The sequence below is a fragment of the Excalfactoria chinensis genome, chromosome 18 (genome assembly GCF_039878825.1).
Source record: "Excalfactoria chinensis isolate bCotChi1 chromosome 18, bCotChi1.hap2, whole genome shotgun sequence".
Taxonomy (NCBI): domain Eukaryota; kingdom Metazoa; phylum Chordata; class Aves; order Galliformes; family Phasianidae; genus Excalfactoria; species Excalfactoria chinensis.
Window position 1 is genome coordinate 6,353,913 of NC_092842.1, and position 27,799 is coordinate 6,381,711.

Below are 27,799 nucleotides of genomic sequence, written 5' to 3' on the forward strand. Positions count from 1 at the left end.
CAAAACACCAAGAGGGACCCAAAAACATCGCACACAGCACCACGGCTGCACCTCAACCCCCACCCACAGGTCCCCCACCCGCTCCATTCCCCGTCACAGAGCTCCGAGCCTTGAACCCCCCCCTTCGCTCTCTCCCCGCCCCATGGAAGGCGGTGCGGGGTGAGGGGGGGGATGAGCTGAGCCGGGCGCACCGCCCACATAAGGCGGGGGCAGCTCACGCCGCTCCGTGCGACGGTGTGGGGAAGCGGGGTGTTGGTGTTGGTAGTGGTGGGGTTGGGATCGGAGGGTCCCGAGGACTCGATATGGAGCTGGGCTGGTTGCTGTGGGGCGCGGCGGTGCTGCTGTTGCTGCACCTCCTGATGGAGCTGAGCCCCGCTGTGAACTTCGTGCTGCGCATCGGTTTTTACTACGTGTTGTGCATCGTTTGCTCCGGTCTCACCGCTCCCGTCTGCCTCCTCGTCAACGGCGGCCGCACCGTCAAGAATATGAGGTAGGTGGGTGGGGGGGCGGAGGGGGACATTGGGGTCCTCGCAGTGGGTGTGTGGGGTGGCACGAAGCTGGGAGTCTGGGGGATCCTATGGGAGACTGGCTGCCCGCTGCCTGAAGTGGGAACTGTTTCAGGTTGGGAGGTGAGCTGGAGGATCACAGCATCTTTAGGGGCTCCTCTCAGTCAGAGACGAAACCTCAAGTGGGGCTGTGGGATGCTGGGGCCCAAACAACGAAGGGCCACGCAGCAGCCATGGCTGTGCCCAGCGAGCTGCCAGGAGGAACATCGTGTCCTTTCAGAACGATGTGGGGCAGCCCCAGGTGTGTTGATGGGCGTTGGGTCCCACCACCTGTGACCCCTCCTGGGGCAACCCCCACGTGTGTGGGGCACTGAGGGCAGGTTTGTGGTTGGTGCAGGGAATTGGGGCTGCTGTTGGCTTCCGGGCTCTGCTGTCAGCTTTCCTTCACTGCTGTGTCTCCCCACTCTAAGCTGTGTGTGTATGGAGGCTCCTCCGAGGGGGAGTGGAGCCTTCCGCCTTCATGCATCCTCGTGGATGAGAGGTGGGGCAGACCCGGACTTTGGCAGCTGCCGTGTGCTGAGCTCAGAGCGGGGCCGGGGAGGAGCGAGTGATGCTGGTAGGAAGTGCCCTGCGTTGTGCTTTGGGTGCTGCTGGGAGCTGCTCTGCCCTGCAGTCCGTGCTGAGCTCCCAGGGCAGGGTATCATGGCAAGAAGTTGACACCCAGCCCTGTCAGTACAGGAGCATGTGATGTCAGCTCTCATTTCGTCCCTAAAACTCCTGAAAACTGTACAACTTAGAAAGGAACTTTTTTTCCTTCAGGAAGAGGAGCTCCTTTAATCCTCCTGTTGAATCTCAGAGCTGAGCTGTAGCCAGAACCACCCTTTTCTTGTAACCTAAGCCCATCATTTCCACTCGCTGGTTCCAGCTGCTGGTGCAGCTCCCAGACTCTGGGATCCTTATTGCTACAGCAATGTGGGGTTGTTTGTTCTGGTGCTGCTGCTTGGGGGGGGGCAGGCAGTGATGCCATGTCAATGCTGGAGCAGGACGCCCTGTCCTTGCTGTGCTGGCTGCAGTGCTGGACAATAGAAGAGATGCCCTCCTCTGATAGATGTGTTTATCTAGTGGTGAAACCTCTTGCAAGAGCTTCCAACCCCACTAAGCAGCCCGCATGAATCCTTCACAATCAGAGGGTCCTAAAGAAGCCCCTGCAGAGCTGCTAGAGGGCACTTGAGCTCTCATTTATCCCCTCACTCCTTGTGTCTGGTGGTCAGGACATCAGGTTTACAGCTGTGGCTGCACCACGCTGGGATCATCTTCCCCACAGGGAGCTGCTGGGGGGGGAGGCAGGAGTTGCCCAGCCCCGTGGTGACGTGGCTGCTCAGGGCTGCCCGTCGCCCAGATCCTCCTTGCTGCTCTCAGCTCTGCCCCTTCGCCTCTTTCAGCAGCAGCTCAGACCACATCTTGTGCAAGGAAACGTTGGCTCTTCACTGGCAGGAGGAAGTTGGATGGTTTGCTCTTGAGTAATGAGTAACCAGCCTCTCCCAGCCGCTTCCAAACGGCGTGACTGCTGGAGCAGCGACCTTGTTTTTGGTTGGCGGGCAGAAGGGAGGAGAAGTGGGATGTAGGTCAGTCTGGTGGTGCAGCCTCTGCCATCCCCCCCCCCCCCCAGGTCAGTGTCACCCCGGCTCTCCTTGCCTGCCCTGCCCCAGCTGTGCTGCCCTGTATGGGGCTCTGGGTGCGGTCTGACCTTTGCAGCAGCAGGTTTTCGTGCTGGGGATTGATAACAGTTGTGTCATGCAGTGGTGTCACCTGCGGACACTGCCCTGCTCTGAACTCTGGTGTTAGAGCCGGAAAGCTGTGAGGGTGCATGGGGTGCAGGGATGGATGTTGCTTTGGTGCAGGCTTGTGGGTGGGGATGGGGATCATTTGGGAGAACAGCTGCTGCCAAGGCAGGATGAGGTGCCAGCATCTTGCTCACCTGCTGCCCTGGGTGACTGATGCTTCCCAGGTGGGTGGTGGTGGGTAAACCTTCAGCAGGACCTGGTGGGAATGAATGGGATCTAATATTGACTCTCAGAGCCATTCCTGCAGGGAGGAAAGCTCTCTGCTGTCAAGGAGGAGGTGCAGAGCATCCTTTGGAGGAGGACGAGGGCAGCTTGCAGGTCTGCTTCAGGGCAGGCAGAGCTGAGCTGGTGGCTGCTCCTGGGGGCTTTGCTCACGTGAAGGCTCCTCCACCTCCCATCCTGGCAAATGGCTGCTCCCTGCCCAAAATAGCCCTCGTGTGCTGCCAGCTTTTGGCTGTGTCCTTTGGCCCACTTGGAGGGTCTCCAGCTCCCACCTGTCCCAGTGCTGTGGGATCACAGCAGTTTGGCCACTGCATTGGGGCTGACTGTGCCCAGCTGGGGTTATGGCAGGGCTGGGCTGAGCTGATGGGGAAGGAAGGTGGAAGATTTGGGGGATGGAAACGAAGGTCCGTGGGGGAGCTGAGCTGGCAGGAGGAAGCTCTTGGCTTGAAGACTTCAGATTTTTCTCAGGTAATGCCACCCCGTGTTGGTAACCCTGCAAAGAAGCGCTGCGGTGAGCAGGATTAGCACAGCCATCCCGGGGCGAAGGGTGCAGGTTAATAAGCAGTGCTGGGGAGTGCCCAGTTCCTGGAAAAGCTGTTTGAACTGCTTGTGGGGCTGTGCTGACTGCAGCAGGAAAGCAGCCGTACCATCCAGCTGGGTTTACAGCCCTCACATGGGGGGGGGAAAGGAGCTGTGGATGGGTGGGACAGGCAGCAGGAGGAGCAAGCTGTGTAATCAGCCTCCCTTCCTCCCGCACTGAATGGAGGGCTTCCAGTTTGCCTTCTGTTTGCAGAGTCCTTGCAGCCTGTGCTAGGCTGGGCTTGGCTTCTATGTAGTGCTTGTAGTGAGTCTGGTTGTGAGGAGATGCTGTCAGCCTGAAGGAAGCAGGGAGCTGTAGCTCTACTATCCCCTAAGTCGCACTCTGCTTCTCCCAGGATCCCAGTGATGTTTGTACATCACATCAAGAGAGGACAGTGCTTCAGCTGCATGCTGAGCACCCTCAAGCACGTGGGACTGGCCATGCAGGATTCATGTGGGTGAATGACAGACAGCTGGGGCTGGAGGCTGTCACAGAGCTGCTCTTGTCTCCTTGCCCCCACTGCATCCCAGCTCTGCTGCTGTCTGACCGCTCTTCTCCTCTTCTGTAGGATCATCAAAACCGTGGTCAAGTCATTCAAGTATTTCTTCGGCCTGAGGTTTGAGGTGAAAGGACTGGAGAACTTCGAGGTGGAGGGCCCTGCCATCATTGTATCCAACCACCAGAGCATCCTCGACATGATGGGTGAGGAGCAGCCCAATGGGGGGGGAGCGCTTCTTTTGGTCACCCTCAGGGAGGTCCCACTTGCAGCCCCCACCCTGGCACTGCTCTGCACTCCCATGGCTGCTGGTTTGGTGCTGGTCACAGGAAAGGCTTCCCCTCCCTCTGTCCCATCCAAGTGCAGGTGTTTGGGGAGGGGGTGGCTGCCGGGTCTCACCCTCTGCCATCGCATTAGGGCTGATGGAGATCCTGCCCGACGACTGTGTCCAGGTGGCCAAGAAGGAGCTGATGTACGCCGGCACGGTGGGGCTCATCATCTACCTCGGGGGTGTCATCTTCATCAACAGGAAGAGCACCACCAGTGCCAAGATGGTGATGGCGGAGGTGGCCAAGACTATGACAGCTGCTAACGTGAGTGGCATTGCGGCATTGCCTGGGGGGGGGGGACATGGCAGTGCTGGCAGAAGGGAATGCTGCAGGATGGGTGCTGGAGCAGAGCCTTATCTCCTGTGTGCAGGTGAAGGTGTGGGTGTACCCGGAGGGCACGAGGAACTGCACGGGGGATTTGCTGCCATTCAAGAAAGGAGCATTTCACCTCGCTGTCCAGGCACAGGTAACAGTGTTTTGTTTCCATCTGGGGACCCAGAAGCTGTTGCAATGGTGTTGCAGACCGGCCGTGCTGCAGTGTGGTTTGCTCTCAGATGGGGCTCATAGCTCACAGCTGTGCTTTTCAGCTCAGCCACCCTTAGGTGTCCTAAATGCTGCCCAGCAAGAGCAGAGAGCCTCCTTTTCCTCCCCAACAGGGAGCCCAGCAGGCACCACACCAAGAACTTGCCTCGGGGATCCCACAGCTGGCAGTGAATTTCTTGATCCCCCATGTAGCAATAGCAGAGTGCTGATCTGGGTTTATTGATCTTAGTGCTTTAGAGCATCACCTGAGCTTGCTCTTGGTGGAAGTAGCTTCCTCCTCCCAGACTGTCACAGGGGTTGTTCTGTGTTAGATGCCTTCTCACCTCAATGTGGCAAAGTCAATGCTCCTGAAGGAGCAGTGACCCAACTGCAGCCAAGGGGGATTGCTGCCAGCTGAGACACCTGCCGTGTTCCTTGGAGCCCAGGGAAGGCACACGCTGTGCCTCTGCTCTTTGGACTGGAATCATTGGAAGCCCGAGGGGAAATGTTCTCCTTGCACAGGGCATTGCAGCAGGGATCCTGGAGGAGGGAGCTGCTGCCAACCTCCTCCTGGGCTTGGCTGAGCCTGGAGGGAAGGATAGAGGAAATGCTGCCCACCTCTGCTCACATTGCTGCCGCTCCCTGTGAGTCACCAACGGCAGATCATGTCTGTGTTACCAGCACCAAAATAAGGTGACTCTGGGCCTTGCCCTCCTGCCTCTGCCTGTCTGAGCCTTTCTGGGAGCACTGATTGCAGCTGGTGACACGCTCTGATGCTGAAGGCACAGTGGCTGCCCTGCCCTGGCTTTGTGCTGGTGCAGAAGACCTGTCACAACAGGCAGCCTTGGTGTGTGTGAGGGTCAGGATCAGCTCAGCCTGGCCCAGGAAGAGCAGAGCTGAGCTCTGCAAGCAGTGCTGACCTGAGGCTGAAGTATCACCCAGCCCCAGTGCTTCAAACATCCCAGTGCTCCCCAAGGGGCTGCTGACTGCCCTGCTGTAATTACTCCTCTTCCTCCCCCAAGGTCCCGGTGATCCCTGTTGTGTATTCCTCCTTCACCACTTTCTACAACCCAAAGAAGAATCTGTTTACATCAGGTACGAAAGAGCCTTCATAGCTCCTCAGAGAGATGGAGAGATACCGTGTCTGCATGGGGATGTGCGAGGGAAGCAGGGCTGGGCTGAGCAGATGAATGGAGGCAGTTCAGAGCACTTGGCAGCAGAGCTGGGCTGGATTAACTTGGGGAAGAATGTAATTAAACGTGCCAGGGGGTGCTTTCATTAAGAACTAGGTGCCACCTCTCCCTCTCATAGCTGGCACAGCCCGAGTTGTTTGGAGAGGGATTGTGTTCAGGGGAAGGAGCAAGCATGGTCTGAATTCTGGTCTTTCACAGCAGGGACCCCTCTGCAGGTTGTGATAAAGCTCTTAGGTCTGTCGGTGTAAGCGCTGGGCAGCAGGCTGGCTTTCAGACTGAGTGGATTGGTAATGCTGGGAGAAAGCCTTCCCTCTGCCTGCTGGTTTGGAGGTAGGAGGGCTGGGCAGGAGCAGATGGAGGGAGCACCTGGTGCTGAGCTCTGTGTGCTCACCTTGGCCCTGCAGAGCTCAGAACAAGGGCAGCCTTTTCTGCTTCCCAGGTTGGAGCTTGGGAAATGCTTTGCTCCTTTGGAGCAGGGTGTAATTCTCAGGGCTATCTCTTCCTCTGTGGGCAGCACAGCCTCTGTTTGCAGGGCTGGATGCCTGCAGGGATGGGTACCTGTGGGGCTGCAATGGCAGCTGTTCTGTAAGGGCAGAGAGCAGCGCTGCTGTGCGGGGAGGTTTCTCACCACGCTCCTCTTGCTCTCCCAGGCAAAATCAAGGTCGAGGTTCTCCCTCCGATAGCAACCAAAGGGCTGACATCAGACGACGTCTCTGACCTCACTGACAGATGCTACAACATGATGAGGGAGACCCTTTTCAGGCTGTCTGGCCGCCCAGGTGATGGAAAGGATTCCTCCTAAGTGCTGCTCCAGCAGCGTCACCGTGTGGTGGTGGCTGAAGGGACCCATCTGCTGCCAAACACCAAAGGAACATCTCTTCCTCTGCAGTGACTTGGAACTCTGGGGATGTCGTGGACTGGCACACGAGGAATGTCGAGCCAGCAGTGAGGCTCCCTCTGAGTGGATTTCTCTTAAGGGTTCATTATCTTGCAATGAAACGTTTCATTTTTTTTTCTGTGTATCTCAGGCACCAAACACGCGCTACCAAAGGGCTCAATGACCAGATCAGGTGAGTTCTCCAGCTCAGGCAGCTGCCATGGGGCAGTGAGGAGGTCCTGGCAGGAGGTTGGGCTCTGCCCCGTGTGAGTGTTCCTGCTGGCTGTCAGGTGCTGCCCTAGATGGGGAGCCACCAGGCAGCAGCGTGTCCCTGCACAACCTTGATGCTGAGAATTGGCTGTGCTCTGTGCTGTCATCCCTAGGCAGAGCACTGAGGCCTTTTCCTGAGAGATGCCCTTGGATCTCAGCAGCATCTTGTGCTGGGGCTCTGCATTGCCCAGGCATTCTCAAGCCAAGCATTCCCCTTTGAGGAAAGCTCCTAGGGTCAATAACTGAGCTGAAAAGGGGAACGCGTGGGGCCAGTCAGCCTTGAGCCTTTCCTAAAGCTCAGCTTCTCATTAAAACAAGTGCTCTCCTCCATTGAGGAGCGCAGCAGTGCAGAGGGAAGCTGTCATCTCACCGAGGCAGTGCTTGCTGCCTGGGTGGGTTTGGCTGTGCTGTTTGTTGGAGCTCCTTGCAGCAATCATCCCGGTGCCTGGGGTACGTGGTGCAGATGTACTAAGTGCTCTGTCGCACTCATCTTGTCATGGTCAGCTCTGGCCGAAAGATGGTGCCTGTCCCATGTCTTTGTGCTGATCTCAGCTGAGCTGCTGCTCTGCAGGAGCTGCAAAACTTGTTGGGGAGCCCACAGGGTGTGTGAGCTGAGTCTGTAATGGGAAGAGATTCAGCTTTTCCCTTAGGGGAAAATGAGCTCCATCCCTGTTTGAGGAGTTTGGATAAAGGGCTTTCCCAGCTCTGGGATGGCAGATGGGCAGTGCTCCTGGGTCCCTTGCTGTTGCTCTCTGTGAAGAGCGGGGCTGGCTCAGGTCTGTGATTCCTGGGCTCAGGGAGGCTTGAGAGCTCTTGCTAATGCAGCAGGGAGCACCATGAGATGAGCCTGGGTACAGCATAGCCAGCAGCTAGAGCCTGCCTGTGGCTGTGTTGCTCTAAGTAGACTCACAGGGCATTCTGAGGGGTAAATCCTCACCTGGGCAAAGCACAGCCAGCAGGGCCCGAGGCAGGGAGCCCTTGGGCTGAACTGCTGCAGAGCTGGGGCTTTATCCTGGGGTCTTTATGGTACTGTCTCAGGGGTCAGACCTGCCAAGGGAACGGGTCGGGGTGGGAGGATGGAAACCCAACCAGCACTTTGTAAGAACGGCAGCAAAATGGCTGTTATGGAGGTGAAACCCAGGAGTGCTCAATGGAGCAACTCGTGCAGCACCTGGGAGAAAGAAGCCGTGCCTCTGTGTGCAGTTGTCTACTGTTCAGTTTTAATCGGGTTGAGAATAATGTATTTTGCTTAAAAAGAAAAAAAAAAGTATGTTTTTGATTATTTAAATGAAGGAGACTCCTGGTTTTGTGTGGGAGCTGAGGGAGAACTGCTGTGGGAGGATGAGCCCATAAGCAAAGTGGGGCCATGGAGGGTGCTCCATCCCTCCAGTAATGAGCCTGCAACCTCTGTGCACAGCAGGAGGCTTTAGTTTAGTGTAACTCTGCAGCATGGCTGTACCCACAGAGCTCCTCCTGCAACTGTGGTTGTAGCAAAGTGTTGTACTGGGTTGCTCACGTCTGCTCTGCTACACCTGCAACCTTGGCTTGAGCAAACAGAGCTGGGGAGGTTGGTGTGGACTGCCAAGGCAGCAACGGTTGGGTGGGGGAAAAACAGCCACCTTGACAGCTGGTGCTGTGCCAGTGTAAACAAGTGGGCTTTGTCCGGGCTCTGTCTGCAGAGCAGGTGTGCAGGGGACTTGGCCTCACTCTGTTGGCACAGCTGAGCAACGTAGGTTTGTACCTGTCTGCACTGTGCTGATGATGGGAGTGCCACAGGAAAAGGTTCTGCATTAAAGCAATAAAACCAGGCTCTATGCCTTTAGGCCTGTGTAAAAGCAGGATGATTACTGCCCTACAGGGCTAAGGAAAAGCCAAACAAAACCAAGCAACACACGAACTCATGTAGAACCAGTCTCTGGCACAGCCAGACAGGCACTGCTAATGGCAAGAGGTAAGGAATTTATTTTCTTCCTCTCCAGCAGGAGTGGGGTGAGATGCTCAGGTTTAAAAGTCCAGTTTGGAAGTAGCTCCATGACCTTTGATAAGGTGAGTTGGAAGAGAAAATACTGGAGATGCTGATGAGAAACCAGCTTTCTCTTTCTGCCCTGTGTCTTACTGGAGGTGATGCGTCTTCAGCCCCAGCCTGGGATTGGAGATAGTGACAAGCCACAGATGCAGTCGGCTTGTTCTGGTTCTTTGGCTGCTCAGCTAGAGTTCATTCTTGCAGGAACCTGGAAAGATTAAATAAATAGGTAATCCAGCCCTGTTGTTAGTCAGGGCCTGGTTTGGTGGGGGATGGCACCTCCAACCAACACAGCAGTGGGCACCAAAGAGCAGGTTCCCTGTGCTGGCTGTGACCACCTCCCACCTCTTCTCAAGATGAGGTTGACCTCGACATCTATAAATGTCACCCATCTCTACTGTTTTTCCTTTGCCATCAGCCCCCTGCTGGTTCCATCCTGCTGGCTCTGGGCATGGCAAAGCTATGCACAGCAGCATAAGGTGAGGAAGGCACTGACAAGAATGCCAGCTGGGACTGGGCTGTCCTGACTGCAGATGCAGCCGATGCTCTGCAAACCTCAGCGCTCACTGCAGCACAACAGAACAGTCTTGTATCCTCCAGGGATTTCCAAGAACATGGGAGGGAGGGACAAAAGCAAGTTTTGCCTGCTGGAACAGGTTTGGTGGAAGCTAAATACAGGACTTCGGAGTCATCCCTTGGAACAAATCCATGTTACCTTGTGATGCTGCTCCCATTCCTCAGTGCTGTCACTAATAATAAGCATAGGGCAACACTAGGACTGAGACACTTGTAGGTTTTTATAATTACCCCTTTCTGAGGTTGGCTGCTTGGTTTTTTTTTCCTCTAAGCATCAATTTGCAGCTTCAAGCAAGTTCTTTGAAGTCTTTATGCCAAAGCCATTAGCAGAAGCAGTGAACTGGGACTGGGAATGCCCTGAAACCTCCCTGTCCCTTCCCCTTAGCAGGCAATGTAATCCCTGTGCCTTTAGCACGAGGCTGCTGCCACTCACAAGTCTGCTATTTAAGACACCTCTGTGGTGCACTGCGTGACAAAGTACCGCTCTACAGACTTCAAGAAGAAACATGCCTAAAACTTCCCAGGCTCATAAATCTGCCAAACTGGGCACGCTCCCTAAGCTTTCCTGATTGACTTTTTGGACTATTAAGTTTTGTGGTTTTTTTTTTTAAGAGTTTGGGACTTTTCATTTCATCCTGGACTAAGTTATGGTGCTACAGGGAGAGCTGGTGTGAGTGCTGTGAGATGTGTCCCACTGCTTGGGACAGTCTCCTTCTGCTTCTGCCCAAGAGCCCTGTTTCCGTATGCCTCTCTTAATCCGGCTGCTATGAGGGCAATCAGACGGTGCAGCCAAACAGACAGCTTTGGAATGAAGCTAATGGGTTGTTTGCATTCATCTTTTATTAATTACAGGCTGCTGAGTTTGAGGGAAGATCAAGATTAATAGTGATGTATGTGTTACTGATCTTGCTGGCTTGCATCTGCTCTCCACAGCTAAGATCTGTGGCACAATCAGCCCCTGTGGCTCTGAGGCTGTCAGTGGTGGTTGAGTGTGCAGGGGGAAAAATGGGGGCAGGTGCAGTGCAATGCAATGCTTCACCCCTCCTTTTTGCAGGCACTTACAAGTCTCCAGCCGCTCCTCGAGGAAGGAGATCTGCTCGCTCAAGGAGTCAATTCTGTCCAGTTGCTGGAGGGAGTGGGACAGTCGGCTGATGGGGTCTGTGCCAACATCCTCTGGTGCAGATGGCATGAGGTTGTGGAAGGGAGCCAGCACCAACTGGAGTTTCTGCAGGGAGAAGAGGAGCCATGAGCAGTCAGGAGGAGCCTCAGAGCAGTATTTGGTTGTGTTTAAAAGAGCTGCTGGGCTGGAAGAGCTGCTGTGAGGTTCTGCTGGCAGCGTGGAGCACAGCTGGGATCCTTGCCTGCTCCCTGCCTGCCTGAGGTCAGTGTGGTGTTAAAAATAGAGTAGGGGTGGAGGGAAACCCTGGCTGTGCACAGCCCCGGGCTTGGAGCTGGCTGCACGTGGCCACAGGCAGGAGAGGAAGGGGCAGAGGGGGACACCCAACACCCACCTGCTCCAGTGCTTCCACTCTGCTCTTGAGGTCTTTCATTTCTTCCTTCACTTCACTGGAGGGATCTGAAAAAAAAAGGATCAACGTGGGTTAGTTAGTAAAAATCCATTGCCTGAGGTGAAGTGGGATGTGCTGGGCTCAGGGTAAGAATTGCTGCTTGGTGCTCCACTCTTAGGGAATATCAGGCTTCAGGAACTGGATGCAGTGTCCGCTGCAAGCACAGCAGTTACTTAGAATCAAGTGAGGGAGTTTCTCAGGCTGCGGGGTGATGCTTAAAGGACAAAATATCCTTTTGTGCCTTTGCTGTCAACAGATCAGTTAGCACTCATGTCTTCCCTGTCCCATGGTGAGCCCTGCTGTAGGCAGAGGACAAAAGCAGGCGGTGTTTGGGACACATGTAGATGGCTTTCCCAGGCGTTGCCCATGTGATGCCAGTGCTGACCACAGCGCATTATTACTCACGGTACGAGTTTGAAGTGTCACAGCGCGTACCAAAAGTAATAATGGGCCGTCACCAGCGGCTCCTGATGCTCCTTGTGGCTCCAGAAGATGATGATGATGGAGAGCACAGCTGCAGTCCCGACCACCACACACCACAGCCAGGCTCTGTCACCCCTGCAGGACCTGGGCTTGTGCAAGTTTTGTTCCATCTCCTTGCCCTTGCCAGTCCTTCCCTACCCACCCTGTGCTGCTGTGTTAATCCCAGGTTTCACCAGTGTCCTTGAGCAGCTGCTGCCATGCTGCAACAGTGGGCAGTTACCTGCTTGGCTGAAGGTTCCTGGCTCAGGGCGTGGGACCACAGGCTGGCATGCCTTGTGATCAGCAGCGAGGCTAAAGCCATCCCGGCAGGCACAGTGGAAGCTCCCAGCTGTATTGACGCAGAGCTGGCTGCACCCATGGCTCTGGCTGGCACACTCATCCACATCTGAAAGCACAGGGATGGCCCCATGAGGACAGGGAGCTCTGCAGCTCAGGGGCAGAGAGGTACAGATGGAGCAGAGGTGCTGCTCCCCTTCCCAGAGCCACGCTGACATCCCCAGGGTGGGGATGTGATTTGAACACAGCCAAGGCCCAGGTCACCCTTTCCAGACTTGGCTGGCAGCTGTGTGGGTGCCCCTCAAACAGGGTAGGAGCACACTTAGGAAGATGCTGGTGTAAATATAGGATACCCGTATTACTTATTTATCCAGAGGGGGAATCTGGCCTCCTTCCTACATCCCTCTCACCCTCCTAAGGGTAAAAAGCAAAAGATATGCCTAGAAACACCCACGCTTTGGCCAGAGAAGGCACCATCCTTGAGCAGAGGGATGCAGGCGGCTCCATACCGCTGCTTTCAGTGCCTGGCTCTCATCCTGGATTTATGGCCGGGGTTTTGGTTCCAGCCGGCCATGGTGAGGAGCTATCAGCCTTTCAAGCGCGTATAAAACCCAGTAACCTCTCCTCACACGGGGGAGTTATTAAAGCTGTTCCCACAAAGCAAAATGAGCAGAGCTGCTTCCCACGCCTGGGCAAATCTGTTCTAGGCAGTGGGAAAATCCTTTCCCTGGAACTGGAGCTGTCAGCGATATGCTCAGCCCTGCCCAGCACGGGTCAGTGCCACACACTCCTCTTCTGCCTTACAGGAGGGTGGACAGCCTGGAGAAGTGGTGGAAGTGATTTGCACCATGCTGGTGTGCCCTGCTGGATATCCCTGTGCTCCACCGAGGCATCAGGCTGCTGTCACACAGGAGAGGAGCCCTTCCCCACCACCCCCGCATCTTTTTGCTTTACAGATTTAGGCTCTGCAGCAAATGAGTGTCTTCGTTTACAGTAAGAGTTTACAAAGGCTGGGAGAGGGGTCACTGTAAATATGCAGTCTTGGGACAGCCTGGTGTGTGCAAGGGCTGCTCTGCTGAAGGCCTTTTGCTGAGTGCAGTCACAGCAGAGCACAGTCCCAGCTCATGCTGACCTAGCACAGTCCCCCATGCCAGAAGTTGCCAGGGGGGAAGCAGGGTGCAGCAATACCTGTCTGACAGGAAGGCCCCATCCATCCAGGTGGGCAGGAACATCTTCCAGGGAAGGCACAGCGGCCACCATTCTGGCATGGCATCTGGCACAGAGCTGTGAGAGCAAACAAGCACAGCATCACTTGGTGGGGCTGGGCATCCCTCTTCCCTACCTACATATACATGCATTGTGCACACACATGGGACAGCACAGCCTTGTGCCAGCCCTGGGCATGGGCTGCTTCATCCTGGTGGGGCTGAGTTGTGCTGGGGATGTGCTGGGAGCAGCAGGAGTGGGATAAACAGGTCTTGGTTTGGAAAGAGGCCAAAGGGCCTGCAAGCGACACAGGTGAGGGGAAAGAGGGCCACACTGCACCCTGACAGCTCGGGAGAGTGACTGGTGTTGCTCTACAAGCTCTTCTGGAGACAGGTTAGCCGCTGATGTGTTCTGCATTTACTTTATGTTGCACATCACAATGTCCTCCTGACAGCATTTCTCTTCCATTACTGCTGATTGATATGGAAAGAACTTGCTCGCTTTATTTATCCTCTGGTAACTCTAAAGTTAATAAGCAATCCCCCAGGAAAAAGGTGTGAGGCAGCCAAGAAAGGCTAGAAATTAATCAGAAACGGAGCTACATTTGGTTGTGCTATTGGATGTAGATGGAAGAATCAGATTGGTCAACAAGAGAGCTGGCTGCTGGATTGTGACCCACCCAGAATCAAGGCACTGGGGGACAGCAAGGTGAGCAGGGCCCCGGGGTGGCTCAGTGGCCTCATTACCTGTGTTGCAGCTGAGCTCATAGCTGCTGGTTCTGCTCCAGCCAGGACAGCACGAGGCCACGGGCTGGGGTACCTGTTTGTACACCTGCCGGTAGGCAACCTTGTAGATGGTCCTGCAACACAGAGATGGGGCTGAGTGTTGGGGGCAGCTCTAAGCCCCCAACCCAGCTCCTACACTGCTGCAGGTGCTGCTTCCCCTCACCTGTAGGTGCTGCAAAGGCGGTGGCCCTGGCAGGTGGTGAGGTAGGGCAGGTAGACGGGCTGCACGTGGGACTCGGTGTGGGCAGCTGTGCGGCTCCGCGGCTCCGCAGCGCAGGTTCTGCGGCTGAGCAAAGGAAAGCAGGTCAGGCAATGGCTAGCAAACAACTTGCTGCTTCCCCCATCGTCCTGAAAGGGCTGTGCTGATTTACACCAGCTGGGGACGTGGCCTGACAACTCCTAATTGCACACGGCTATTTAAGAGGCAGTGGCTCATTGCCCAAGTGACCCGGAAGGTGACTTCATGCTGTTAGGGGCAGCAACACAAAGATGCAGCACTGTGGGCTGCATGGCCCCTTCCTCCCCAGCCCCAGCACAAAGGCACTGACACCTCTCATACACTGCAAACTTTCTCCATCCTGAACTGTTGGGATCCAGATTTAGAAGAGATTTACTCAGAGTAGTTCTCCTTCCATTCTCTGTCTCCCTTCTACCTAAAATCAATCACTTTTTAGACGTATCTTTTCCTTTCTGAGCTTTCTGCCCTCCTGAACCTGATGCGCCTTTGGAACCATCTGTTCCTCCTATGATAACTGGGACCCAGTCAGAAACTTTCCCAAGGCCAACAGCCAAAACAGTCTCAGTTAAAGATTCTTTCTCCATTTCAACATTCTCCAGCAGGTCAGTCCCACCAAGGAACTTACAGGCTCATCTCAGCCTCCCAGCTCGATTATAAACTAGAATGAAAAGGCTGGGAAATAGCATGGAGATCAGCTGGCTTCCATTAACTCCAGAAAACTCCTTTCAGCTTCACTGGTTAACGTTACAGAAGATGCAGTTTTTAAATGGAAATTGTTTGCTTTGCAAATGTTATAATAAAGCTATAGCTGCAGTTGCGTGCATGCGAGAGAGGAATTCAGCCTGTGGGTTTAGTCACGACCAGAATGTGAAAGGTTTAATTCTAGAGGAGAGCATTTCAATGTAAAAACAAACTTTGGAGAAAATGAGCTGGATCTGGGGGGTGGGGGCTGAGCTCGAGCTCCTTTCTGTGGGGGAAGAAACTGGGGCACCAAGCACAGAGACACTGAGCACTGAGCCTCCTTTGGCCGTGGAGATCCTTGGGGTGCGCTGGGATGCAGGGACAGTGTCAGACCCAATTCTTGGGAGGAAAGCAGACCCCAGCCAAGATATGATTCTGCAGAGCCTCCTCCCAGCTCCTCACCCAGCCAGGTGCCCCTAGTGCCCCACCAGCTGAACTCTGCATCATGGGTGAGGACAAACCATGCCATGCCTTGCAGAGGGGCTCAGCATGTGCTGATGAGGATAGATCTTGGAAATGCAGACTAAAAAGAGGCTTACCCCACCCGGGCAAAACTGTCTGTGCTGGTGGCACTGAGGATGAAGGCGAGTCCCGAAAGAAGGCAGCTGATTCGGTGCATGTCCTGTCCCCTCCCTGCAGCACTCTGGGCTGTGTGGCACACACCAGGGTCACTCCTCGGTGGGAAGCATGGGCTCCTATTGCATGGCTTGCTGTTCAGCGGTGAACTCTGGAACAGAGAGAATAGCAGTGTGAGCACGTGGTGCCCATCCCCAGCTGATGGCATCCAATGGAGATATGGTGACGTGAGACTGATGGCCAGGTTTGCACTAAGGGAATAGAAATGTCCCTGTTAAGGCATCCCCATGGTACTGGGTGGGGTGGCCATGCTGTGCTGTGCCTTACTGCAAGCCCTGGCAGGATGTAAGACAAAAAAGAATGAGGTTGTCTGCTTCCCAGTGACGCACAGTGGGGTACAGGACCCAGCAGGTCACAGCACAGGGAACAGGGGACGTGTGGGATGCTGGCACACACCAGGGAGCTGCACCCCTTGTTGGTCTGCACAGAAAGAACCTGCATCATTCTGAAACATGCAGCCAATTCTAGGCAGCAAGGCCAAAACAATGGCCTGTAATTTCTTAATCCATACAGCATTGTAAAGCTGCATTTTCCCACCATATAACATACTGAAATCTGATCTTCTTCTCTTTAAAATACAAGTTCTTGCCAGGGAAAAGTGCTTTAAGGGCCATATGTACCGTCTGCATACAGAATGAGTACTGAGTTGGAAATAAAGAGGCTTTGATTTTCCAGCAGTGGGACAAATACGAAGCAGGGCTGAAGAAGGTCAGTAACAATGCTTAACTTAAAAAACATCCAATTGAAACAGAGCAGTTGGCCTCCGGATGGCAGCAGTTAAAGGAGGAAGGAATAAAGAATCCCACCTTAAACATATGACAACTAAAGAAGGAGTCAGTCTTTCTGATTAATCTTTGGGAAAGATGTTTTTTTTTACTAGGATGCAACACAACAGGAAACATCCTTCTTAAACTGCAGATAAAGAGAGCTACCTAAAAGGTTCTAAGATCCCCTCTGGTGATGTGGGGTGGGACTGGACCAGAGAGCTGCAAACTCCTCTGGGACAATTCCTAACTCCGAGCTGCTGGGAATATTCATCTGTAGGCTCCAAATCCCCCTCCAAGCCAGGCAGTAACATCTCCTTGTTCAGGTGATGGAGGCACAGGAGGCCCCTCTTGCAAACAGTGAGGCAAAGGCTCTCTGCACCGAGCCAGGCACCCAGCACAGCCAGGATGCAGGCACACAGCCTGGCCTGCCTGTGCTTTCCCTGAGCTACACACAGACACATATTTTCCTTGCAGCCACAGATCCCCTGCCTAGCAGTGCTACTCCAGAGGGCTGCAAGTCAAACTCTGCCAACCATCGCAGTCCTCCCACAGAATTCCTGCATCTGCCATGGGAACTTTCCTCGTGGGGAAGGCAAGAAACAACAGGGCACAAGCTTAAAATACAGTTTGCTTCTTTCTCTTCGAAATAGAGCAGCATTGTCCTACCTCGAGTGGTTAGAATATCCCTCTGGGTCCTAGAATTATGGTTGCTTAATAACAGATAATGTTTCAAAAGTGGAAAATATGATAGTAAATACTTGTGTTTCTTCATGAGTTTATGAAAACCAGCCCCTCCAAAACTGCAGAAGATCCTCCAACCTGTTGCCACTACTATTCTAGTATTCCTTTTTCAAAGCACATAAAGCGACATAGGAGCACCTGAGCTTTTGCTGGTTATGGGCTCAACCATGTGCTCCTGGAGGGAGGCTGTGGAGCCACTCCTGCCAGCCGGAACCTTTCCCATTCTGCCTCTGTGCTCTCTAACTTGCATCAGCAACCAACAGGAAAATACAACCCATGAGGGAAACCGACATGGGCAGTGCTTTGTCCAGCTCTGCCCATGAAAGCCAGGCTAAAACTCCAGGTGATGCTAGCAGGATGAGATAGGGTCTGTCTCCAAAGTTATACAAGAGAATCCAGCCCTTCAGGAGGAAGCAATAACCCTCAGGACAACACAGTGGCTGCACTTCTTTGAACAACACGGCCTGCTTCTGCAGGTGGAACCTCTGCTCCCTGTGGTGCCCTCAGCTGCCAGACCCTCCTGGAGGGCACCAGCACCAGGGGGATGGATTTTCCCCTACAGACATTTCCAGCTGTTCTCAGCACAGGTTGGGATGTGGGCACCATGGAGCAGAGCACGGGAACACAGGCACGATGGGAGCTGGGTGCAGGGACAGGAGCATGCAGGGCAGTAGGATCCGCAGAGCTGGGTGCAGGGCAGCACGGGGGAGGCTCGGGCTCCGTGCACAGCAGAAGCAGCTGCATGGTACAGACACCCACCGGGCGCAGGGATGCCACCCCCAGCTCACAACAGGCCCAAACCCCGCACGCACAGCTCCGCACCCCCGGGACCCTTCTCCGGCCGGCCCTGCCCGCAGCCCCGCAGCCCCTCCGGTCCCGTTCCGCCGCCGCCTCCCGCCCCGCGCGGTGCCGTGTCCGCTCCCCACGCCGCCCGCTTCGCCCCGCGGAGGATGCGGCTGTAGCGGACGCGGTTCCCTCCCCCGGCCTCTCCGACCCCTCTCCCCATCCCGGGCAGCGACCGCAGCCGCCGGGACTCACCGGTGGCGTTGGCGGAGCCGCGGAGTCGCCGCCGCGCCGCGGCCCCCCGCGCGTTTCCTCCCCCCCAGGCCGAGCCGGTCTCTCCGCCCCGACCCAATGAGCTCCTGGCGGGGAGGAAAGCGGAGCTTCCCGGCCTGGGGGAAGCGCCGGGACCCGGGGAGCCTCCGCCTGCCTCCGCCCCGCCGCCCGCCACCTGCCCCCAGCCGAGTCGCTCCGGCACAGGGCAGAACCCCCCCGCCGTAGCCTGGCCACGCTACGCGCTGCCGCGGTGCCCCTGTGTTATCGCTCAGAGGACCGCTGCTTCTGTGCCGCTTTCCAGGCTCACCTGCAGAGAGCCCGGACAGCTACGAGGTCCCCGACCCACCCGCAGAGCAGCTCTCCTGGGTGGGCAGCGGATTAACGGCCACGCGGGGAGATCCCTACGAAGCCCCCAACCCTTCCCGGGCTACCGTGAAATCGCCCATCACCGGTGCAGTGAGCAGGGCAAATTTCTCTCTCTTTGCTAAATAAAGCCTGTGTCTGGTTCTGAATGTCCTTCCCCCGGACACCCAACACACCACATCGCTCCATAGGGTCCTACTATGTCCCTGCGATCTCCCTGAGCTTATTCCAACAGCAAATTGAGTGCGGTGAGCTGCCGGGACGGGGATCAGCCCTGAGAGCCCTTGGGATGCTCGAAGGCTCCCGCGGACGCCCTGGGGCCGATGAGGCAGGTCGGTCCCCCGGCTGCCCGCAGGCTTCTGCTATTAAGCACTCACTTATTTATCAAAGAAAAAAGAGTTCTGCCGTTCGGTTAGTGCCAAACTGCCACTTGTTTTGTCTACATTTTTTCGCTGGGAAATTAGAGCACAGAGGCTTATTGTTTTTCAAATGACTTAGGCGCCTGCCTATGCTCAGAAGCAGCCTTCAAGATAGCAGGGGTCTGATGTGTAAATGAATGGCAGGATACACCCTCCTGGGAATATTTGTTCCCATTAAGTTTTGCAAGTTTTGCTTTTTCTTTTTTGTAGGCATTTAAAGGAAATATTTACCGGTTAAACAATAATAGCTGCAAAAAGAACAACTGAGCTCACTGGCTTCCCCGTGGGCACGCTTCGGCTGCTGATTCAATTGGAGCTGCCACGAGTCGCGCTGCGCCCTGCAGCAAAGCCAGGCAGGCTGTGCAAATGCAGGGTGTGCTGGGGGACCCACAGGTGGGCCAGGGTGGTGGTTTTGTTCCTGTTCTACCCAAGGAAGGGAGTGGAGCGGCTGGGAATCAGCTCTGGGATGTGCTGGTGGAGATGGAGCTTCATTGGTAGGCAGGACCAATGCGTGCCAGAGGCACTACGGGGTACAGCACACTGCCCGCAGCGAGGGGAGGGCTGGTTGCTGCTGGAAGAGCAGCGCCGTGTTACACGGCATCATACATTGCACAAGCAGGAAACAGAACAGTTTGCTCACTCAGCCAGCCTCTGGGGAATGATTGCAGCTCACGTAATCTCATAAGAGCGAAGCACAGGCAACTTGTTCCCAAGAGCCTCAGAGGGATGGTAATTATCTTACTGTGCAGACAGTGTTACTGTTGTTTGCTGGTTTATGGGGGAGATGAATGGTGCCTGATATTCAGTTTGCCTAATAGTTGCAAAATGTGCTCTGAAGGTGGTGGAAGGCTTCTGTTTGGCTGTATGGAAAGCACAGAGTCTAATTGCACAGCCAATACACTCACCTTATCCGCAGTGCTCCATCACCCGGCCCGAGCATGGATCCTTTCCTTAAGGAGCATCTTGGTTTCTTGCTGTCGGAGCAGAAAAGCCTGTGGTTACATTCCCTATGTCGTGCAGGCAAGTATCAGTGATCCAGCCCATCAGGGACCTGGTGTGGGGGTCCCAGATGCTTCCCATAGCTCAGTGAGAAGTGGGGTGCCCCATTCCAGCTGACACCCCCCAGCTATATCAAAGATCCCTTCGTCTCACTTGGGATCCCTCCCACTGCACCCCAGCATGTGCTTCTTTACAGATCTCTCACTCCAGGACTGAACTCGGTGCCTTCACTCCCATAAAACCCTTTCAACCATTCCACAACAATTCCCAAAGTGCGTTATTTTAAAATTCTGCAGTTATTTGAGTTACAAAACATTTGCTTTTCAGCTCCATTTGCTTGGCCAAATCTTCGCACCATGCGAGAGAGCCCATGTTATCTGCTTAAGAACTGCAGATAGCCCATTAAGAGAGCACTTAATCCTCCACTCATAGAGAGGGTTCAGTGCCTTATATGCCAATATTCATTATGCTGGGAGGAAATCCTGCAGGACCAGCCTGGCAAAGTTCCCTCGAAGGCAGCGATGTTCCACCAGCTCTGAGCAGGGGAAGGTCAGAAATTGGCTCAGCTAACCCTGGTGTGATGAGCTGCTCACCATGACAGTAAGGGATTTTGGCTTGCAGCTGCGCGTCTGCCTGAATTTGAAGTCTTCCTTGGACAGGCAGTTTCCCTGCTTCCCCCAAAGCTTTCTCCCTTGCACTTTAGAAGCATACTCCCACGACATCTAATATTAATACTTGTCTCCAGGCCAAGACAGAAATGTTTCTGGCCAACCTCCCTCTTAGATTTAACAATGTTAAATCTCTTCATTTCCCACCGGTTCTACCATCAGTGTGAGCTACAGGGTGCCTCAAGCCTCACCCAGAGCAGGTCTCAAACCACACACCAGGTGGGCCAGAGGGTGGAACTGACACCCAGTCCTGCATCCAATGTGCTCACATTCAGGAGTGCTTCCCGAGTCTGGGGCCAGAATGTGACAGGAGATGGATGGATGGATGGAAAGAAAGACAGGAGAGTGACACACATACAGATGCAAAGCCTTTCAGCTACCACAAGGCATGTCTGACCCCGTACCTGCTGTGCACAATGGTCTCTCGCTGGCCTCCATGGGGATCTGGCTCAGAACTGGGGCTGTTTGCTGGAGGAACAGGAATTTTTGGTGATTCCAAAAAAAAAAGGGGGGTGTGGAATCGGCTTTTTCTGCCTTAGGATGAATTCTTTTGCTCAGGCTTTTCATAAAGCTGTTTGTAAATGTTACGCTAAAGTTTAGGCTCTGGAGCAGCCCGTGTTCTGCAGAGTTCTGTAAGGAAAAAGACCTCCCACTATTCCATTATGTTCTATATTGTTCTCCATTGCGTCAGCTACGGGCCAGTTATCTCAGTGGAAATCTAGTGGAGTCCATTGATGTCAGTGGGATCAAAGCAGGTCAAACCAAGAAAAGTGCTTGGCCCATAGCACCGAGTCTCTCGTCACCACTTGCTGAATGCAATGAGTATTATGACCCAGATCAGATTCCCACAAAGCGATGGTTTTTTTTTTCTTTTGCCTGAGTAAGGGCTTAACAAACACTGTCTCAGGGGCAGTATGTTATAACCTGAGTCCACCAGAGGCATACAGCAACCTCAATGTGGCCACGCAAAAGCAAATGTGTCAACAGGACAGCATCCTGCAGCCACAGTTAGAGCACACTGATGAGTTCTCATATCCATTTCAAGGCGGCCGTAATGGCTGCTGCATAAAAAACTGGGCTATGATCCATCTCACTTAGGAATAAACCGAATCTTGCTGCTTTCTGTGAACATTCCCTGGCAAAAGCTGGCGTTAGTCAGTGGGGAATGGCTCCCGCCCCAACTTTCCCCTCTGTGTTTTTCCAGTGAATCACTCCCTGAGGAGCACACAGAAAGTGTGCTGGGAATGGCTGCGAGTTGCACGCATGGCTCAATTGCTCCTTTAATCACAGCCATGCCAGGGAGCATTGCTTTAAACAGCTTTTTTTGCTCTAATTATGCTCTATATCCAGCTCCAGAAACCCACCAAGCGAAGCTCCTCCTTGCCATCACCTCCTGAGTGATGGGCAAACCTACAGAGTTTATGCTGGGAGAGGGGACGGAGAACTAAATAACAGTTTTATTACCACCTTCTGTTTGCAAAGGCCCTTTCCTTTTCTTTCTCTGCCTGCCCCGAAAGCTTAAGTTAAATCCTTTTTTTTTTTCTGCATGCTCTTCTGCTGCTGGGGTGACTGTGAGTCAGATTCGTTTACACTAATTTGTTGCAGTTTGTAAATCTGCCTCCCTGGAGCCAGACCCATCTGCAGCATCCGAGTCTGGGAAATGGCTCAAATAAGCCTGAATCCCAGACTCAATTTCTCTTCTTTAGCTCTAGGGACAGTAAGTGCAGAGCTGATAGTTCAGAAGCATAGAGAGAAACTGACTCAGTGACGGAAGGAATTCTTGATCACAGGGAATAACATTCATAGCCTGCCAGGGTAGAGGTGTGTGCCCACCTGTAGCCCCACTGTTATCCCGAGTTGAGGCTCACGAGAGAAGCTCAGGGCCTCTGAACTTCTGCCTTGCACTGCTCCCCAGGCAATGCAAGAGCTTCACATTCATTTTACCCATTGCAATATCTTATTGTTCCTTCTGCGAATGTTAGATCCTGTGAACAGGCATGCTTGCTTGTGTCTGTCAAGAGCTATTCAGTGGCACGGTGCTGCTCACATGCGTGGGTACCCAGCTGCTCCTACCCTCAGCCAACCTTTATCCCCCAACACTTCAGGTGAGGAACTGAGCCTCCTGCCTGCATTGTGTAATGCCACAGATGAGGATGGCAGGACCCACAGGTTGCTGAAACAGCACACGTAATGGTTCTAAATGCCAGAGGCTTTGCTGAGCTGCTGGCACGCTCCAGGCTCGCAGTGCCAGCCTTGGCAGAGCCCTGTGTAACATGTGTAACATGCCTTATAATGTATTATAGCGGCAGAGCCCTGTGTAACATGTGTAACATGCCTTATAATGTATTATAGCGGTGGTGCTCAGAGACACACAGATGGAAACAGAGAAGGAGTTACGGAAAGAAAGGTGGACATCACACACACCAGCATTGCAGCCTTCCTCCGCAAGCACAGGAGATAAAGCAAACCCTCTATCCAGCAGCCAAGACTTTGCCATGCCTGGAAAGCAGCCTGAGCAGTTGCAAAGAGCAGCACTACAGGTTGGGCTGGCAAACCAGCACTGGGGGACATCCCTCAGCTGGCAAGGGCTCCCCACAGCCCCACAACCCTCTTCATCCCACCCGTCCCTATACTGCAGTGACAGCCACAGCTCACCCCGTACCTGCAGTGCCCCGCTGTCCCTCGCCGTGCTGGGACCGGCCCTGCTGTCACACTGCCTCGTGGCCACCAGCCGCCATCCCCCCATGGCCGCCCTGGGCCCGGAGCTGGGCACCCTCCTGGCACCCCCCGCATGGCCGCCCGTCGGCTGCACACAGGCAGGAGGTGACTGCTGAGGTGGAAGGGCGGCTTTTTATGCTTTTCTTCCTGTATAAATCAGGCCGGGGATGGACAATCCCAGACAGGACTTCCTGTGTGTGTTGTGAGCTGATAACAGGGCGTTGTGAGGAGAACAAACACGGCCGCCGCAGGCCCAGAGGGGAGAGGGGCTGTTGGGGCGGCACCCCCGTGCCGTGCCTGCCAGGCCCCAAGATGGGGGGCACAGCACAGTGCCCCGGGGCTGTGGGGAGGGCTGGGCAGCATAAGGGGAGGAGGAGGAGGGCCAGCAGCCATCTTGGTGTGCGGCACCAGCCTCGTCTTGTGGATGGCCTGAAATTCGGGTGGCTCCTCAGCAGCCAGGCAGTTCAGTGCTAAGCAAAGATGGTCCCTTGGGCGGCAGGTGCAGGAAAGCCTGCCCCGTTCCCTCCTGCTGAAGGCCTTTCTGGGGCAAAACGTGTTGTAATTTCAACCGAAACACGTGTGTATGGTGCTGTATGAGCACGGGAGGAATGCAGAGCTGCCATACAGAGCAGCTCCATGGATGCTGCCCACATCACACTGCATCCTCTCTGCCCAGGCAGAGCGGCCATGCTCATGCGCAGGCTCAACAAGGGAGGATGACTCCCAGCCTGATTCAGCAGAATACAACTCCGAGAGAGTCTCACAGGGCCTGCAAAATATTCCTGTGTTTATTTATATAAATGCATGGCTAAAGAAAGACCCCGTTTGTTTTCCTTGGCAGAAAGGGTATTTTCTCAAGGCCGTTTTCTGCTGCCCATCATTCTTTCCAGCAATAGGTGATTTTGTACTGCAAGCCAAAGGACTCCATGGCAACTCCTCCCCACCTCCTCCAGACTGAAACCCCTAAACTTTGGGGACAATGCTAGACCCAACCTCTATCAGCCACAGTACTGCTTTGCCCTATGCCACTGTTCCTGCGTCCCCTGCCCTGATTGCTGGGGCATTTGTTGCACACAGGGCCACATGCAAGAGCGCTCTGAGCACGCTGACAGAGAAGGATGGGATGGGATGTGTGGAAAATGCTTCCTTGTTTACTCAGCCTTCAGCTGCTGGGGCAGGAAGCAGGCAGCAGGGGCCAGAGAAATAGGTGGTTTTACGTTTGGGATTTGCTCACAGCCTCCCTCTACACACACACACCTCCAGCATCTCCAGATCTGCTGCTGCCATTCCCCAGCACATGCAGCCACAACAGCTGCCCCAGCCCACAACACAGTGACATTGTAGGAGCGGTGAGATGGTGCTGGGACTCACTGCAGGCTGAGCGTGGGACATGAAAGAAAGCAAAGCCAGGACACGTGCTCCTCCAACAGCCCTGCAGCATTCAAGGCCCATCAGGCGTGAATTGTGCAGAGGGACAGAAAGGCTTTAGACTCCTCATTAGCACCAGCCAATTAGCATGGCATGCTGACAGACTGCAGCTGAATACCTGCTGCCCACACTGATCCCCTCGGCACTTTCAATAGCAGCATCAATGACCAAGCAGCAATCAAAGTCAGTTGACAAAATCTCCACGTTCACTTTGCACAGCTTTTTGCAGTGCAGGGAGCACGAAGCAACCCAGGCATGCTTGGGGCACTGCTTCTCTGCAGAGCCAACCCCAGCCCCAGCCTCACCTCCAGCCCTGAGCAGCCTCAGGAGAACAACACCAAGTGTTTCCAGGCTTGGGCTGCTCCAAGTCTTTGAGTGACAGCTCAAGGTCCTCTTTCCTTCCCCCTTCCTGTGTTCTCCATGGAAAAATAATAACTACTTTACTGCCCTTTGCTTGTTTTATCATCTGCGAACAACAAAAGCACCGGTCCCACTGCAGGGATGTTCTGCTGCTTACTCATCTAACACCCATGGACTGCTTTTAAATTCCTGCATGAAACCTGCCTGCATTAATTTAACTGCTAATTTTAGGCCTTGCGAGCTGCCATAGGATTTATTTCTTTGTTAACACATCCCGGCATGTGGGAGAGCCTTGGGAGGCTGGCAGGCAACTGCAGCTTAGCCAGGAAATAGATTTATCTGCTCCTGGTGAAAGTCTTACATGAAAAGGGACTTCATCCACTTTTTGTGTTTCAGAAAGTGCCATCTCGGAGAAGGCTGGGGTTGGGAAAATGTCCCAATGGGATGATCAAAGTCCTTCAGTTCAAAGGTTAAGCCTTAAGGCTCCTAAAGTTGGAACGGTGAACTGAAGTGGTACCTTTGCCATTGAAATTTCTCTCCTGGTTTAAACAAAAAAAGAACATTAAAACAAAAACTCCCCCAAAACGTGGGCTTCATCTGCAGGAGCTCCATGTGCTCAGCCTCCCTTTCGCTCCCTGCATCTCTGCTCCCAGCAGAGTTCAAGGTGAGCCCGATAAGAGCGGGAGAAAGTGGGAGAGGTGAAGAGAAGAGACTAAACATTGTGCAAGATGCTGTCTGCCACACAGGCATCAAACTGGGACCTGAGGGCAAACTGTCATGTCCTGCAGCGCTGTGTTTTGTGATGCCAGTGGGACCCCAGCCCATAGGGAGTAGGGACGTGCCTTGCTGCTGCTGTTGTGACAGCATGGAGGGCAGAGACAGGAAAAAGCTCAGAGCCTCTCTTATGTTAAGCCAGCTTGGTGACGGGCTCTCTTATCCTTGCTTTGGGTGAGATAAGGTTTCAGTGCTGACTCCCAGAGCAGCTTTGTGTCTCATTGTTACCTCCCATCGCTGCAGTGGGTATCAGGCGTTCAGAAAACATTTGAGCATGACCATATCTTTCTGAAACCCGCATGCAATGGAAAGACACACAGGGTGGATCAGATTGACCCCTTGGGGTTCCCAATGTCTTGCTGTCCTTGTGACAAAACAGGTTTCCTCAGCCAAGTGTCTCAGCTCCCTCCTGGTGGGAAGGAGATGGGATCCCACCATGACCATCCTGCTTCAGAACCTGAGTGATCCATAGCCATTTTGAGGGCTAATCCAGATGAATGTTTGCTTCTATGAATCAGTGAGAACCACGTCTTATTGCAGCAAACCACTTTCTCTGCTGTCCCTGTCCTGTATGCATATTGGAAAATAAACTGCATTACCCCAAGATGATTTGCTGACATCTGTGCTGTCCCCTATGAGGGACCTGACCATAAAGTCTTTGGAAGACCTTTGGATGCTATTTATTTGTATGAAATCCTCAGGCAACACCACAGGGAATGACTGGGAGGAAAAGACACATCGTAAACACAGAGGAGAAGGAATAAAGCCCTTTGTAAGCACCTGGGGCATCAGCTGTGTGCAATTTGGGTGATGCAAGGACAGGATCATCCTAGTGCCCAAAGCCTTCACACTGACTCACACAGAGCTGGCTTCAGCAGGAAGGCACTGAAAGGGGAAACATTGCCCTCTCACTACAAGAAAAGCAATTTTTGCTCCCCAAATGGTGCCAGATCCCACAGGGCAGCTTCTTCTGTGCTGCTCCATCCTCCACCAAAGTCCTAAGTGCCAACAGCCCTCTGCCTCCCTTTCCCACCAGCTCTTCCTGGTCGTTCTGAATGACAATAACAGAGATGCCCAAGATATCCAGTTACAGAACAAACTTTACCGCTGATTAGAAGTTTTCTATGTTAAAAATAACCAGTGTGTTGAGAAACAAACTGGAAAGGCCAGTTCTGATCTCACTGGCATGGAACCGAATGAGACCAGATGAGGTCTCTGTGGAGAAGAATGGGTAAATGGTGATGTACCAGAATTACAATCAGCATCCATCCGTGTAGGACTCGATGCCTTTTATATGTATATAGAACTAATGGAGTGTGTGGTAGTAGATAACTGTCTCCCTATTAGCGAATCTAATTCCTTGGTTGAAAGTCCTCCCCAGGAAACATTTATGTCTTTTTGCTGACTTCACTGGATTTCAGCAACATAATAGAGAAGTGGGATTCAGCCTTAAAGCCAGACAGTGAATGCAGAAGTCGGAGCTTAGGAAAAAAAGATACAAAAAAAGAACTGTTGGTGTGCCTCTTCTCTGACACGTCGCAGCGGATCAACATGGCCGCTGCCTTTATTTTGTTTAATCACTTATCTCCACGAAAGGAAGAGGAAATTCCCAAGAATGCGTGATCGTTAAAAATATTAACCAGGCCTGGTGATTATTTTTGGTAGCTAAAAGCTTCCTGGCCGAAGGGTTTGGGTTTGCATTGGACTTGAGTAAATGTTTGAGGATAACTTTCATAAATACCCATTATACTCAAATCAGCGTGCAGCTCGCTATTCAGATGGGAAGGGCGGGTGTATGTTTCTCATTCTTTGTTTTGTAATGCAGCGTGGCGAAGTGCATAGCCCTCCACTGGATTCGGATTAGCTATTTTCTTGTATCCTTAAATAAAGGACCAGTTCACACAGTCCGAAATCTCTGTTTCCTTTCTGGCAGGAAACAGGAAGTGAATGCATGGGGCAGATTTGGAGTTTGCTTGTGAAGAACAATTGAACTCCCATCCAGAAGGGAAGGGGATCTGCGTCAAAAGGAATTCACTTTTTTTTTTCCCCCTTTTTCTGCTTTTTTTTTTTTTTTTAATTTTTTTTTTTTTTTTTCTGGAAGGGAAGAGAAAATGACCTTTAGTTTAAAAAGCCTG

General features: G+C 53.5%; 2 protein-coding genes across 5 annotated transcripts; one reads left to right on the plus strand and one right to left on the minus strand.

Moving 5' to 3' along the window:
- The first annotated feature begins 106 nt into the window (after positions 1-106).
- AGPAT2 (1-acylglycerol-3-phosphate O-acyltransferase 2) lies at positions 107-8,124 on the plus strand. Its single transcript, XM_072352758.1, has 6 exons — positions 107-490; positions 3,721-3,854; positions 4,066-4,241; positions 4,348-4,443; positions 5,522-5,594; positions 6,343-8,124. The coding sequence occupies exons 1-6, from the start codon at positions 303-305 to the stop codon at positions 6,492-6,494; spliced, it is 819 nt and encodes a 272-aa protein (XP_072208859.1). The 5' UTR covers positions 107-302; the 3' UTR covers positions 6,495-8,124.
- Positions 8,125-8,738: 614 nt separating this feature from the next.
- On the minus strand, positions 8,739-23,186 carry EGFL7 (EGF like domain multiple 7). 4 transcript variants are annotated; one of them, XM_072352730.1, is made up of 10 exons: positions 23,047-23,186; positions 19,623-19,691; positions 15,275-15,462; positions 13,920-14,042; positions 13,718-13,830; positions 12,954-13,049; positions 11,710-11,874; positions 10,950-11,014; positions 10,501-10,663; positions 8,739-9,070 (listed from the first exon to the last, which is right to left on the minus strand). In XM_072352730.1, the coding sequence occupies exons 3-10, from the start codon at positions 15,352-15,354 to the stop codon at positions 9,048-9,050; spliced, it is 828 nt and encodes a 275-aa protein (XP_072208831.1). In that variant the 5' UTR covers positions 15,355-15,462; positions 19,623-19,691; positions 23,047-23,186; the 3' UTR covers positions 8,739-9,047. The 4 variants fall into 4 exon arrangements, with proteins under 4 accessions (XP_072208831.1, XP_072208833.1, XP_072208834.1 ...); XM_072352731.1 differs by lacking the exon at positions 23,047-23,186 and adding an exon at positions 20,789-21,018 and having other exon boundaries at positions 8,780-9,070; XM_072352732.1 differs by lacking the exons at positions 19,623-19,691; positions 23,047-23,186 and adding an exon at positions 18,243-18,623.
- Between the last annotated feature and the right edge of the window lie 4,613 nt (positions 23,187-27,799).

Coding starts and splice junctions, on each gene's coding strand:
- AGPAT2 (XM_072352758.1), top strand. CDS start 303: ATGGAGCTGGGCTGGTTGCTGTGGGGCGCGGCGGTGCTGCTGTTGCTG. Junction 3,855..4,065: donor GAGCATCCTCGACATGATGG/GTGAGGAGCAGC, acceptor CCATCGCATTAG/GGCTGATGGAGATCCTGCCC. Junction 4,444..5,521: donor ACCTCGCTGTCCAGGCACAG/GTAACAGTGTTT, acceptor TCCTCCCCCAAG/GTCCCGGTGATCCCTGTTGT.
- EGFL7 (XM_072352730.1), bottom strand. CDS start 15,354: ATGCACCGAATCAGCTGCCTTCTTTCGGGACTCGCCTTCATCCTCAGT. Junction 13,050..13,717: donor TGAGCTCAGCTGCAACACAG/GTAATGAGGCCA, acceptor TTGCTCTCACAG/CTCTGTGCCAGATGCCATGC. Junction 11,015..11,709: donor AGGAACCTTCAGCCAAGCAG/GTAACTGCCCAC, acceptor TTTTTTTTTCAG/ATCCCTCCAGTGAAGTGAAG.